Source organism: Sus scrofa, chromosome 1 (assembly GCF_000003025.6).
Source record: "Sus scrofa isolate TJ Tabasco breed Duroc chromosome 1, Sscrofa11.1, whole genome shotgun sequence".
Classification (NCBI taxonomy): Eukaryota; Metazoa; Chordata; class Mammalia; order Artiodactyla; family Suidae; genus Sus; species Sus scrofa.
The window spans coordinates 246,234,259-246,249,628 of NC_010443.5; the positions used below are offsets into that span (position 1 = coordinate 246,234,259).

Consider the following 15,370-nt stretch of genomic DNA (forward strand, 5'->3'; position numbering starts at 1 on the left):
AGCACTGCGGAAAGAGCGCTGCACAGGCAGCAGAGGTTGAGCTGTGTTCTATCCCCAGAATATCCCTCCAGGGGCTGTGCAAACTTGAGAAAGTTCCCCCCGTGCAAACTTGGGAAAATCTCCCCCACTGGATTAGAGTCTTTTCTAGACTAGAAGGCCATCTTTGTTTTGTACACCTCTGTGTCTTAGTACCTAGAAAAGTAGTTGGGACATATTAGGTGTTCAATAAATACTGGCTGAATGTTTGAATCAATCAACCCATTTACCTATTAATGAAATAAAATAGCCTCTAAGGTCTTGTCTAATAAGTAGAAATAAAACAATGCCCTAGCCTAGCAAAGCACAGGACTAGAAGAGAGTATTTGAACACAGTCTCCTCTCTCCACAAGTCATCTGTAGACAGTTCAATGGATTTAGCAGGTGCAAGTGGAAGGAAAGAGCAAACTTAGTCCTCTAATCAGATCACAGAAGCAGGGGCCAGGTGGGCCAGCCCAGATGACAACATGGGTTGATAGATCTGAAAGGGCCTGAATGGCACAATCCTAAGGGGTTGTTAGACTCTGGTGGTCTGATCCAAATCTCAAGCCTTGACCCACGGTCATCAATGACTCGATGAGAACAAAGAGAGCTATTTATCAAATTCCTACACGACAGGCAACAACAAGCAGCAGCAAATAAAACACATGGAAAAAGTAAACTCTAAAATGGTTTGGGTTAAGATGAGATGACACAGGGAATCTAAAATACAAAACAGAAAAAAAAAAAAAAAAAGATACTCTCCCTTTAGGTTCAAAAAGCCAAAAGCACAATTCAGAAATGGAGAACAAGTAACTTACAATACTGTGTATTTAAAAGGCTCTGCAGTTTGGGTTGACTGCACATGGAATATGAGTCAACAGTGTGACGTGGATGCCAAAAAGCCTCATGCAATCTCAGATTGCATTAACAGAAATATGGTGCTCAGAGCAACGGAGGCAAAAGTCCCTTTCTACTCTGGGCTGGAAGACTGTTGTAATTTCTGATAAACTTCAAGAAGGACACAGACACATTAAAACACAACCATCCAGAAAGAGGTGGGGCCAAGATTGTAGGGGGAAAGGAGAACATTCCAAAAAAGGAATAGAGGACATTTAGCCTAGAAAAATGAAAGACTTCAGGAAGAGGGGAGTGGGGTAGAAAGAAACAACACAAGAGCTGTCTTTAAACATTTCAAGGGAAATAGATCAGCCTCTTTCTCCAGAAGGTACAGCAGATCGGTGAATATTTTCTGATCATTAGAGCTGCCAATACCCGAAATGTGCTGCTGTGTGAGAGGCAGGTCACCACCACCTTGGGCAGGTAGAGAAGGCTGAGGAGGGCAGGGCTCTGGCCCTAGGATTCTTCCCATCCTGAGAGTGACGGTGCAAGAGTGCTGAGCCCAGGGGTGTCGGTGCAGATAAACAGGATCTGTGTTGGCGTTCCCCAGCTTCAGACTCTCTCTGAAATCTCTAGATTTCAATTTTGGCCAAAAGTTACTGATTTCACCTTGGAAGAAGCAGCATGTCTGTGCATTTCCCTTGGGACTAATCCCAGGTTCAATGCTCAGTACAGGCAAAGGACGATGGAAGCGAGTTGAAAAGCGGCTGCAGGGCAGATAAGGGAATGTCCTGGGTGAACGGAGAGATAAGCATTGATAGACAATCAAAATCAGAGATCTCTTCAGAAATGTGCAGAGCAAGTTTTCTGACTGCAGGTTGGACTTCTCTTCTCCACCCTGACTCACCCTGTGTCTAGCTGCTCTATATCTAAGGAAGCCCCAGTGAGATTTGAAACAACCCTCCTCTCCCCCCATGCCCCGTCTGTTTCTCCAGCAGAGCAGAGAAGAGGCAGAAGAGTAGGCAGGTGCGCAGAAATGCATCACTGACACCCGGGAATAATATCAGTTCCCATTTACTGAACACCTACAATGTTCTAGACACTGTGTTAGGGTTTACATTTCACATTGCAAGTTACCTATTATTTATAGCTGAAGAAATTAAGGCTTTGAGAGGTTAAATGTCTTGGACAAGATGCACCACTCCAAAATAATCACAGCTCATATTCACTAAGAGCTTCCTATGTGCCAGGGTTTTTAAATAATTAAACGTTTCATATCCTAACTCCCCACAGCAGTCCTATGAGCTAGGTTCTCCTATGGTCTCCATTTTCCAGCTGAGAATAGTGGCCAGAATGGGCCTAAAGGACTTATTCACAAAGTCACCAAGCTACAAAGGAATACATTGTAGCACTCTTTCCTCTGGGTCTCATTTCAGTGAGAAATAAACCGGCTCTGCCTCTGGTCTACCAGGCAGGGCGCCCCCAACCCCAAGCAGATCAGGGAAGGGTGGATGCCCTGATCTGTGATTGCTACCTCTCTGTGTCCTGTGCTGTGACAGACAAGTGTACAGAACAGGTGCCTACAGGGCAAGGAAACAGTATCCAGATGGCCTGGCCATGCCGCCAGGAGTGGTCCTGGGAGCTCCTCGAGCTGACCCAGGAGCCCCATCACACCTGTCTCTGATATGAAATGACACCTCCCCCGCATCACACAGCCTGGCCTCCCTTTCTTGGCAGGTCCCACGCTGCTCAACTGCCTTCTTTTCCTTCCCCAGGGAAAGTACAGTCCGGCTGCCTAAGAGAAAGCTCCAATCCAAGTCTGGTTTAAACTCTCTAGCACTTTACACCATTTCTTCTTTTGCCAAGTGGATTACAAACTGGGAGGCCTCTCAGCAAAAGCCAGTGCACCCTATCCCTCCCAAACACCGAACTGAGTAAAATGGACTTTCCTGGAGCAGTGTCAACAGCTGACTCGTGATGGAGCAGTTTATCACTGACACTGTTTAGAACCACCAGTGCATGGAGATGATAAAAAGCAGACTGACTCTTACTCTGCTTCATTATTGTTTTTAAAGTCTTTAACGACCATGCATGCCATCATTGCCTGCACCCGGGGGCCTGCTTCTATTGCCCTCCACCCCCGGGCCACTGCCTAGGAGGTCGCTCTGTGGGTGATTTCTATAGCCAGTGCCTCCTTGGCCAGCAAGCTGCCTGCTCTCAGCAGCTTCCTGGATGGCACACAATATACTGCCTGGGCACTCACCAGATCAGAGATAAAGATTTTTTTTTTTTCGGTCTTTTTCTGGGGCCACACCCGCAGCATATGGAGGTTCCCAGGCTAGGGGTCTAATCAGAGCTGTAGCCGCTGGCCTACACCACAGTCACAGCAACGCCAAATCCTTAACCCACTGAGTAAGGCCAGGGACCGAACCCACAACCTCATGGTTCCTAGTTGGATTCATTAACCACTTAGTCACGACAGGAACTCCAAGATGTCATTTTTTAAAGATCAGGGTTCAAATGCCCATCAGACTAAATCAAATAACTAAAGAGAAGATGAATTGCATTTTCCTTTTAGAAATGACTGCTTAACTTTCATTTATCCATATCAAGTTGCAACTTTAATTGCTCACACATGCACAAAAGCATCCCCTGTCTATGAACTTGCCCATTCCCTGCATAGGGTCAACTCCAAAAAAATGAGGCTGGCAGCAACCAACTGTCCTAACTCCAGGCCAGCGCCATTCCTCTCTAGTGGTTTTTCTTCTGTGTCCCCCCCCCGAAGGAGGCCAGCACACTCTTTGTCTCCCTAGTTTCTTCTCAAATACTCCCTGCAGAGAGGCCTTACAGCGCAGCTGCTGGGGAGGACAACTGCACAGGGAAGAGCTCAAAAGAACAAGCCACCTGGGATGCTGACTCTCCCTGGTGCAGTTAATTTCCAATTATGAACCAATTCATAGAAGACTTTTGCTTACCTGATCTGGATCTCTCCATCTGGTATAATGTCCTCAGAACTTTGTGTATGTCCTTCATGCTGGTGTCTCTCTGGCTATACAAAAGAAGCCGCCGAGCATCTGAGAACAGGCGAGACACACTGCAGGGGGTGCAAGAAAAATAGAAAAATCCTGGTTAGGCCAGCTGCCTCTCCAGTTTGAAGACAGTATCTGCCAGGAGGACCCAGCCTGGCTGCAGGGTCCTTCATGGGCCAGTGCCGACCCATTCCTGCTGCCCCTCTTGCTCAGCTCCACTGAGGGCCTAAGTTCCCACCCACCCTGCTCCAAATGCTCTTCCACAACCGAATCTTACCAGCCTTCAAGGCCCAACATGCCTCCTCTCCAGGAAACTCCATGTCTCTCTCTCTCTCTCTCTCTCTCTCCACCACCACCCCCTCCACACCACACACACACACACACACACACACACACACACAGAGGCCCCCAGACCAACTTATCGATGAGACACAGCAGATACAGTGCCTAAGGCCCAGGATACTCTTAGGAGATCCATAAAATTTTTTAAATTACTTTTAAAATCAGAAAAGAAATTCAGAAATTCAGAATGAATGCATATGACAATGAATCCAGTCTGGATTATACTCATTTTTATACCAATGCGGTTATAAAATAATATTTTAATTATTTTTGCATGGAAGATGGGGCTCATGAAAACAACAGAGCCTAAGATCCATGAACATTAATCACATGACCCTGACTGCCTGGAAGTAGCTTCCTCGGAGCTGTCCTGCTCCATCTCCTTGCAGTCCTTAGGTGAGGCCTCTCTGATCCACACCAGGGTTCTGAGCATTCTGAGAATCTGAAGTGGCTTATTTGGCAAACACTTATGCAGTCCTACTTTTATCCATAGTTGGAGCCAGGAGCCAGGAATACAAAAGGGTAGAAAACAGCACCCCTCCCTCAGGGAGCTCACCCCCAGGGATAGGAAAGTTCTATAGACAGAAGGACAATGCACTACAATAGGGCAGATGACTGAGAGAGGTGATCTGAGAGCAGAGGGGCCAAACTCTCCCAGCTTTGGCTGGGCCTCTGGGGGGCAGGCCCCTCCCTCTGTACATCTTTGTATCCCAGCTCCTAGACCTGCCATTTCCCATACACAATAAATATTTGCTCACTGAGCCTTTGCTAATTAAAGGATAAAGTTGATGTGCTGTTGTCTCCCTTCTCTACTGACCTGCCAGTTTGGAGAGGAACGACCCCCAACCACAGGACTTTTAGCTACATAACATTACTCCTAAAATGTGCCAATGTGAGGTCACAGAGTCTTCTCTCCTGGTGGAAATTCTCCCTGCTCTCATCCTTTTGACTTTATCACACAAACCTTCACAAAAGCAGCTTCACTCAAACCAAATTAGTCAAAATTCCCCAGAGGTTGAGAGGGAAGGAAAAGTATGAACTGACAAGTTTGGGAAAGAAAACCTGATCTGGTACTTACATGGACTTGTTAAAGTTTCCAACAACCCCAGGAGCCTCACCAGGAGTCGGATAACGGAAGCAGGGGTTATTGGCATTGCAGATAATCCCCTGAACCCAAGGAAGTGTTCCTGCAGAGGGCATGGCTTTGTTTGGAAAGTGACCTGTTGAAATTGAGGAGAAGGAAAACACAAGGAGAAACATTAATTCTCTGAAGGATTTGGAACTTGATAGGAAACTTTATCACTTTTGGTTCCACACAGACACTGTTCCATCCCAAATCTGTCTGTCCCATTCCCCATGTCCCAGAGACCTGGGATTAATCTGATCCTCAGCTGCAAATGTGCCATCAGATAGTGCTTCTTAATCTACTTGGCATCATCTGCACAGTGAGATTCGGGACACCAGCCTTGGGAAAGTGACGAGAGGGGGGGAGATGAGACCATGTACAGAAAGTGTCTGGGGGGCCGTGCAGTATGTGATCAGCCATCATCAACTTATCTTCTACCCCGCTCCCCACCTTTCAAAGATGGGGGGGCGGGGGCAGGCAACAACCTAATCCAATTCCTTCACACTTGAAGGAGGAAACCACAGCAAGATAAAGAAGGATTCAGGGAGTCAGTGGGCGGGACTGGGAACAGAAGCCACCTTTACCTGCAGGCTCTTCTCAGTCCCTTCTCAGTCCCTTCTGGGACTGTCCTCTGGACCTCTGTTCACCTTCTCTGCCAGCCCCAAGCTTCTCAATGGCACCTAATGAACATGCTGACTTGGGGTCAGATGCCATCTGCAAAGCTCCATTAGTTGTGGCTGCTGTTTCTCCAGCATCAGAACACAGAGCCCCACCCAACAGGTCACCCTCAACTCTGCTTTCCCTTCATCATGGAGGAGTTTCTCACCAACAGCCAGACTGGATACATAGGAGCTGGTCTGAGGCATCAGTTTGGTTTGTGGATAGGAACCGTGGGGCTGCTTACGGGAACCAAGATAAATGTGCCTGGGAACCAGGGGCTCTTAACCTGACCCCAAGCATGTATGGATCCTGCAGACAGAAAGGCTGAGGCTCCAGGGCTCATTACATTTTCAGGGTTATCTGCAACCCAAGAGTTAACAGCCATTAGGAACCATGGCTCTTGGTGGTAAAGAGTTGTACAGTTTCACAGTCTTTAGCGTCAGATCACATCCAGTCTCTGCAACTCGATTATCAGTGACTTTGGCCAAGTCACTGAACCCCTAACCCTTAATTTCCTCATCTATAAAATGGTGATGAAAATACAATCTATTTCACAGGGCTGTCAGGAGTATTATGTGAGTTTTTACAGGCAAAACATGTATCAGAGTCCCTGGACAGGGAAAGGCTCACTGCCTAGGCTTGTTAGGGTGACTGAGGCACTATGCTGGTGAGCCTACAATACACTTACTCTGCCCTTGTGCCCCAAAACACTCCTTCGATCTCCTAGCTGCCACCTCCCTCCAAGGTGGCAGCCCTGTTTTATTCAGCTTACTGTTTTCATGCAAATGGGCTAAGAGCGGCTCCCCAGAAGTTAACCCATAGCCAGGACTTGCTACACTTTGCATTTCACTATCTAGGTCCTTCCATCTTTTTCTTCTATCCATATTCCAAACAGAGAGGCAACATCCAAAGCAAGGATGTAACAAGATCTGGTCACTGTGGCCACCCTCTGCAAGGACTCTGGCCTGTTGAAAGTTTACTCAGTTAATCCCCTTATCTCCCTGTTAACAGTTCAAGGAAAACCAAACAAGGTCCCTCGCCCAAGTCAGCTGCTCCTCATTCAGGGGAGGTTTATGTAACCCAACTAAATACTTGCAGAACCAAGGGAGTTTCCCCTTTAACCTCCAGGAAACATCAAAGACAGGGTGGTGCTGGTCCAGCACACCAACAAGATGCTTCAGGCTATACCTTGGTGAGCGAAGCAAAGACCCTTCCCTGTATGTTGTTCCCCATCTGACTTGCAAACAAAGGCAGGATGAGGACTTGGCATTAGGTGCATAGGATGATAATCAAATAGCTCAATGGACTGTCACCATCCAGGGAAGTAATAAGGAACTTTTGTTTGGGTCTGGGTCAAACTGGCAAAGACTTATGGAGAAGAATCATATACCTATCCTTTGTTTCTAGAGGAAAGACACCTCTGCAAGCATCACCATAGCCCTCTCCCCTCCACCTAGGTCCCTAGAAGGTGGTGAACACAGAAGGTAAGACAGCAAGAAGTACATAGATGGAGGGCAGAAGTTTTATCTGCCTTCTATAGGTACAGGAATTTCACAACGTTGCTGAGAATTGATCGTCCAGATTCAGAGCGATCTGGGTCGTAATTCAACAACTTGCCCAAGATCACAACCTCAGCAAGTGACATAGCCAGGATCCAAACAGCCCCAATTTGTCTGACACCAAAGTTTGTGCTATTTCCACTATACCATCTTGTTTGCTTGTGATAATCTCGGAGATAGACTAGCCTAGCAAATGAAAAAGCTGTGTTTTCCCTAAAATGTGTACTTCGGTGGAGCCTAGGCTAATGCTTATATAAAATCAAATATGCATTTGCTCAACAATCTTTGGGGTTCCCAACAAGAAAGCAGAATTATGTCCCAAGCCCAGCTGAAATATACAAACTGAGTGTATATTTCAATGTATGCACTTTTCCTTTTGGGTGAAATGAGGAAATCACATCTGGTAGAATGTTTTGAGGTTTCACGGTTTTTTTTTTGTTGTTGTTTTTTTTTTTTTTTTTTAACATGTATACATTCTTTTTTCTCACATTATCATGCTCCATCACAAGTGACCAGACATAGGTCCCAGTGCTATACAGCAGGATCCTGTTGCTTACTGCGGGTTTTTTTTTAAACTAGAATATGGGAGTTCCTGCTGTGGTGCAGTGGAAATGAATCTGACTAGTATCCATGAGGATGTGGGTTCAATCCCTGGCCTCACTTAGTGGGCTGGGGATCCGGAGTTGCCATAAGCTGTGGTGTGGGTTGCAGACCTGGCTCAGATCCCGCGTTGCTGTGGCTGTAGTGTAGACTGGCAGCTATAGCTCTGATTCAACCCCTAATCTGGGAACTTCCATATGCCACAGGTGTAGCCCTAAAAAACGAAAATAAATAAATAAATCAAACAAACAAACTAGAACACGTATAATGCAAATTAGCAGGTAAATAACTGCTACCATGTGTCCGGAGAGACATGGGACCAGACCAAGAACACGATTCAAAGGTGACACCGTCTCTTTCCTGAAGAATTGTATCCTGCTTGTCAGTGGGGCTGGTTGATGACAGGAAAAGTCACTGGAGCCCTAGAACAGAGGTCCCAGCTAAGCCTCCCCCATAAACACTGATCCTTTAGACTGGAACATTTCTGCAGTGTCCAACCCATCCAGCAAGCCATACCAGGTGAGAAAGACTGTGACTTGACAACATAGCAATATATGGGGTAGGTATTACTATTCCCCTTTTATGGAGATGAGGAAACTCAACTACAGAGAAGCAAAGTCACTTGCCCAAGGTGACATTCCTGTGTTGAAGCAAGTATTCAAACCCAGGTAACCTGACATCTAGAGCTTGTGTTCTTAGTCATTACTGCTATTCTGCTATTTTCTACTCTCACTGAAAAGGCCATCATCAAAATATATGACTGGGAGTCAGATGACTTGAGCTCTATTTCATTGCTGTCATTTATTAGCTATGTGACCTCAGACAAGTACCTGCACTTCTCTGATCCCCAATTTACGTATCAAGAAATTAAAGCAAGTGACAACAATGATAAAGTCCATTCTACACAGTTGTTGTGAGAATCAAATGAAATATTAGTCAATCTGAGATGTTCTACACAAACGCTGCTTCAAATTATACTTCCGTGATTTGCAACTGTTAAAAGACATTATGCACATAAAAAAGTCTGGCCAGGACCAGGTGATAGTAGTGATAAGGTACTGCCTTAGGGGGCTTTTTTAATCTCCTCTTTCATGATCTAAATGTATGAAACATATATTGGCTATTATTATAACTACTTTTATCACCATCCACTAGGACTGAAAATGGTTTCCTGAGTTAACGCCTTATCAAACAATTGAAAGCCTAGCTTTTCTGTTCCGAACCTTTTGTGGTGTTTCAGAAAGATAGTATCTTGGGAAAGGTCACATTTAGCCAGTGCCCATTGCCTGGATTTCAACGGTCAGTGGTGAGGCTCAGGCAGGATGCTCAGATACTCACATTCATGTTGTTCATAGGGTGGGTAGCTCAGCCGCACAGAGATCAGGATCAGGAAGATAAATAGAGGCCAGGCCACTTCCAGCAACAGCTGACACTGAGTGGGAAATAAGACAGAGCACTGTGAATTAAACAAACAAAGAAACATGGATGCCTAATGCTATTGGGCTTTGGGAAATCAACAAAAATGTTAATTAAACAATTGATCAACCTCTCCCATCACTTCCAAAGCATTAATAATACTGAATTGTCCGCAGTGCTCACTTTCTAACCTACTATTCCACACTTCTGTGTTTTCCCTAAGAAAGGGAGATACTTCCCATCCTAGTCCCTCTGGATCACTTCCACACATTCTTCAAGGGAGCTTGGGCTTATCAGACACAACCTAGAATAGATATACAAGGAGATCCTGCTGAATAGCATGAGAACTATGTCTAGATACTCATGTCGCAACAGAAGAAAGGGTGAGGGAAAAAACTGTAACTGCAATGTATACATCTAAGGATGACCTGACCCCCTTGCTGTACAGTGGGAAAATAATAAAAAAAAAAAAAAGAAAAAAAAAAAAGACTCAATCAGACACACCCAAGGCAATAGAAATAAAAATAAAAATAAACAATATGGGACCAAATCAAACTTATAACCTTCTGCACATCAAAGGAAACCATAGACAAAACAAAAAGAACCTACAGAATGGGAAAAAGTAGCTGCAAATGATGCTTAATCTCCAAAATATACAAACAACTCATAAACTCAACAAAAGTAAAACAAACAACCCAATCAGAATGTGGCAGAAGACCGAAATAGACATTTGTCCAAAGAAGACATACAGATGGCCAGTAGGTACATGAAAAGATACTCAACATCACTAATTATTAGAGAAATGCAAGTCAAAAGTACAATGCGGTACCACCCCACACTGCTCAGAATGGCCATCATTAGTAAATCTACAAAAAAATAAATGCTGGAGAGGGTGTAGAGAAAAGGAAATCGTCCTTCACTGTTGGCGAGAATGTAAATTGGTGCAACCACTATGGAAAACTGTATGGAGGTTCCTCAGAAAACTAAATATATAACTACCAGACGATCCAGCAATCCTACTCCTCGGCATATATCCAGACAAAACTATAATTTGAAAAGATATAGGCACCCCTATGTTCACTGCAGCACTATTCACAAAAGCCAAGATATGGAAACAACCTAAATGTTCATCACAAATGTATGGATGAAGCAGATGTGGTACACATACATATACAAAGGAATAGTACGCAGTCATAAAAAGAATGAAATAATGCCATCTGCAGCAACATGGATGCAACTAGAGATTATCATACTGAGGAAGTCAGAAAGAGGACAAATCCCATATGATATCACTTACATGTGGAATCTAAAATATTGCACAAATGAACCAATCTACAAAATAGAAACAGAACCACAGACATGGAGAATAGACACGATTGCCAAGAGGAAGGAGAGAAGGGATGGGATGGACTGGGAGTCTGGGGTTAGCATATGCAAACTATTACATTTAGAATGGATAGATAATAAGGCCCTACTCTATAGCATAGGGAGCTGTATCCAATCCCCTAGGATAGACCTTGATGGAAAATTATATATATATAGAATGTATATATGTATGACCGAGTCACTTGGCTATACAGGAGAAATTGGTACATTGTAAATCAACTATACTTCAATTTTTAAAACATCAGGTTACCCTGGTCCCCTACTTTCAATAAATGGCCATAACATACCCAACACCGCACTACAGCTGGGGCTACAAAGAAGACTTAATCCAGTGCTTGCCTCAGCTCTAAAGGAACACATAAATTTGTCCCTGGTGGGGCAGAGAAGAGGGCTCCAAAGGACAATGGAAATTCAGATGCAGTTCCATAGTGACCTGGGTGCACCCAGGGCTGGAAAGATCCGGAAGAGTGCAAAGTCCTTCCGCATCCATCAAGACCTGGTCACCATCTTCTCCAACAGGTTAGGAGATCATTAAACACGTACGTAAGTGTGATCCACTGGGAAAGCAATGCGGTTTCTCAAAAGGAAAAACCTGCCTTGGTGAGCTACCAGGCGGTCAATAAGCACAGGGACAGGATGGAAATCACAAGACATAATTTAACTGATCCTGGGGTGTCTGGACAAGCAGTTCCATGGCCTAGAGTTTCACTTCTTTTATTCCTTCTGATTCTGGACTCTGTCGTTCTAATTACCCAGAAGAGTCACAGGGTCTTGTGGTTGAGAGTAATACCGCTGGCTTCAGAGCCATAAAGCCAAGAGAACACAGGTGTGAAATCCCTTCTTTTCTTTTTCTTTCTTTCTTTCTTTTTTTCTTTTCTTTTCTTTTTTTTTTTTTTTTTTTTTTGGACTTTGTTGTGGTTCTAACTTTATGGAGCTAGAACTTTAGGGTTCTAAGTGAATTTTTATTTTATTTAATTTTTTTGTTTTTTTGTCCTTTTAGGGCCACACCAGCAACATATGGAGGTTCCCAAGCTGGGGTCTAATTGAAGCTGCTGCTGCCAGCCTATACCAGAGCCACAGCAACGCCAGATCTGAGTTGCGTCTGCAACCTACACCATAGCTCATGGCAATGCCAGATCTTAACCCACTGAGTGAGGCCAGGGATCAAACACACAACCTCATGGTTCCTAGTCGGATTCGCTTCCACTGCGCCATGACGGGAGCTTCCCCTCCTTTCCTTTAAAATGATTTTTTTTTAATCCCAAAATTTGTGGAAAATTTTAAATTAAAAAAATACAGAAAAGTAGGAAAAGGTAAATATAAATCACCCTTCATCCTCCTCCCTAGAGATAATCCCTAGTATATTAGGCTAACAATGGTTCTCCATTAATATCTTTGGGCTTTTTTTCTATTCATACCTATTTTTCCCTTAAAAAATGAAGATTATACAGCATAAGTAATTTTATATTTTGCTTTTTCATTGGAAATCATACTGGGAGTGTTACCCATGACATGAAATATTCTCTTAAAATATAGACTTTAATGGCCACTTGATAAACCACACTGTGACTAGCTCAGAATTAATTAAACCTTTCTGCTGGTGCTTCAGGTTGGTTTTGGAGTTTTTGTTTGTTTATTACTTGTTGTTGGATTTGGGGTATTTTAAATTTCAAAGACCTCTGATATGGTTCTACATTAAACTCTTTTCTAAATCTTTTTTTTTTTTTCAGAAGGAAATAAATGGGTGAGAATAGTGGATGTCCTAGGGTTGATAAGAACGTGGGTGATTTTTTTTTTAATAATTTTTTTTATTTTCCCACTGTACAGCAAGGGGGTCAGGTTATCCTTACATGTATACATTACAATTACAGTTTTTCCCCCACCCTTTCTTCTGTTGCAACATGAGTATCTAGACAAAGTTCTCAATGCTATTCAGCAGGATCTCCTTGTAAATCTATTCTAAGTTGTGTCTGATAAGCCCAAGCTCCCGATCCCTCCCAGTCCCTCCCCCTCCCATCAGGCAGCCCCAAGTCTCTTCTCCAAGTCCATGATTTTCTTTTCTGAGGAGATGTTCATTTGTGCTGGATATTACATTCCAGTTATGAGTGATATCATATGGTATTTGTCTTTGTCTTTCTGGCTCATTTCACTCAGGATGAGATTCTCTAGTTCCATCCATGTTGCTGCAAATGGCATTATGTCATTCTTTTTTATGGCTGAGTAGTATTCCATTGTGTATATATACCACCTCTTCCGAATCCAATCATCTGTCGATGGACATTTGGGTTGTTTCCATGTCCTGGCTATTGTGAATAGTGCTGCAATGAACATGCAGGTGCACATGTCTCTTTTAAGTAGAATTTTGTCCGAATAGATGCCCAAGAGTGGGATTGTGGGGTCATATGGAAGTTCTATGTATAGATTTCTAAGGTATCTCCAAACTGTTCTCCATAGTGGCTGTACCAGTTTACATTCCCACCAACAGTGCAGGAGGGTTCCCTTTTCTCCACAGCCCGTGGGTGATTTTTAAAATACTTCCCCATGTTTTCTAAATTTTCCATGAGCATGTATTTCTTCTTTAATAGAACAAAAAACACTGTTATCATATAACTAGAAAGAATAGTTTGCTATAGATAGCACACCAGGAAAAAAAAAAAAAAAGATACTTGGAAGAAAGAATGCCATCATTGGGGGTCTCCAAGACCAAAGATGGGGCTGGTCTTGCTAAATATTTCTATAAATAATCCCACAGAGGCAATGCACAGCGAAATCTCCAAGCTTTCAAATGACATTCAGCCTTCTCTACTAGATGAGCTGGAAGCCCTCCTCCTCAGGATCCCCAGGTACTGGGCCTCCATCAGCACTTGGCACAGCAGGGACCTCTTAATATAGAAGCTTCTTCCCCGGGTGTCGCTTTCTTCTCACTAAGCCTGCTGCAGGATAAGGGCTTTAAAAATGTGTTTTGAGTAAGAGAATGAACTGGAGTTTATAAAATAATAACGATGGAAATGTCAGTCAGTCAAGCCCTTTGGGAAAGCAATTGGGCCATATGTATTCAAAAGATATGTTTATCCCCTTTGACCAAAGAATAGTCCTAGGATTTCATCCCACAAAACTAAATTTAAAATATCAAAAAGCTATATTCATGAAGTTATTCATTCAAACACTATAATTGCAAAATATTGGAAACAACTTAATTGCATAGCAATAGGGCAATGATTAAATTATGGCACATCTACTCAACAATACATTATGCAGTATTACCACAATGTTTATGAAACACAGACACTAGTAACCATATAATACTAAGTGAAAAAAAGCAGAACACAAAATTGTATGCATTTCAAGCTTACAGCTAAATAAAATCACTTACAAATATTAACAGATGGGAGTAAGACCTTTATAAAATGGTTTAACTGTGAATGGATTCAGAAAAGAATAATGAATTCAAAACAAAAACAAAATTAAATGAAGAGCATGAGTAAGACAGTCATCAGCCTTGAAGCTCTGAAGCTACCATGTGTACTTTGGGGATAAACAGTAGCTACCATTTATTTACTTAGAGTCCAATGTGTAGCAGGCACATTGTATATGGATTATTTCATTTAATCCTCCCTACAGCCTTGAGACATAGGAACCATTATTGTCCCCATTTTAAATGTGGCAAGGCTAAAGACGCAAGGAAGGCTAAGTCACAGAGATGGTAAGGGGCTGGGTTGGGATTAGCGGCTAGTTCTGCCCAAGTGGCCCAGGTGGGAAATGACCCCACTAAGTGGCACAGTCAAAAAATATCAACAGGTTCCACAGAGGTAAGCTGAGCTCACAGCCTATGCATTTATAATAGTTACAACCAATACTGAGCATCTACTGTGTACCAGGGATTTATATATATCTCATCTCTAGTATTTAACGTTCACAATAACTCTGTGAGGGAGGTGGTATCGTTAGACAGTGAATCAACTAAGATTTGGATGGGTTCTGAGCCTGCACAAGAGTGCACCAGAGTTTGAGCCCAGATCTACTGACCCCTGCGTGCTCTCGCACCCATCACACTTAAGTGGTCTTTAAAGACAGCCACTTAAGAGGAAGCTAGCATGCACCAGCTCTCCTGGGCACTAATCTGACCCAATGAATCAAGCCTTATGTTCTTGGACATCCCGACAGCCCCACATCTAGGACCCCACATCTAGAACATCTCAACAGCCCCACACCTAGGGCAGCAGATGCTCAAAATATACTGGTTGATTGAAAAAAAAAAAATGAATGGATCTTTCCCATGACACTGATAGGAAAGAGCACAAAGAAAATCTTGTAAATCATGTTCAGCAACTGAAGCCAGTGGGTATAAGCAGATCAGGGAAAGAAGTAAGAAAAAGGCTGACAGTAATAATGATGGC

At 43.4% G+C, this 15,370-nt stretch overlaps 1 protein-coding gene across 1 annotated transcript in view; it reads right to left on the reverse strand.

Moving 5' to 3' along the window:
- Positions 1–15,370, reverse strand: part of ABCA1 (ATP-binding cassette, sub-family A (ABC1), member 1) — a 134,216-nt gene that overhangs the window by 89,982 nt on the left and 28,864 nt on the right. The window contains 3 exon segments of the mRNA NM_001317080.1: positions 3,831–3,949; positions 5,305–5,446; positions 9,510–9,603. Of these exon segments, the coding sequence (NP_001304009.1) occupies positions 3,831–3,949; positions 5,305–5,446; positions 9,510–9,603 (355 nt within the window).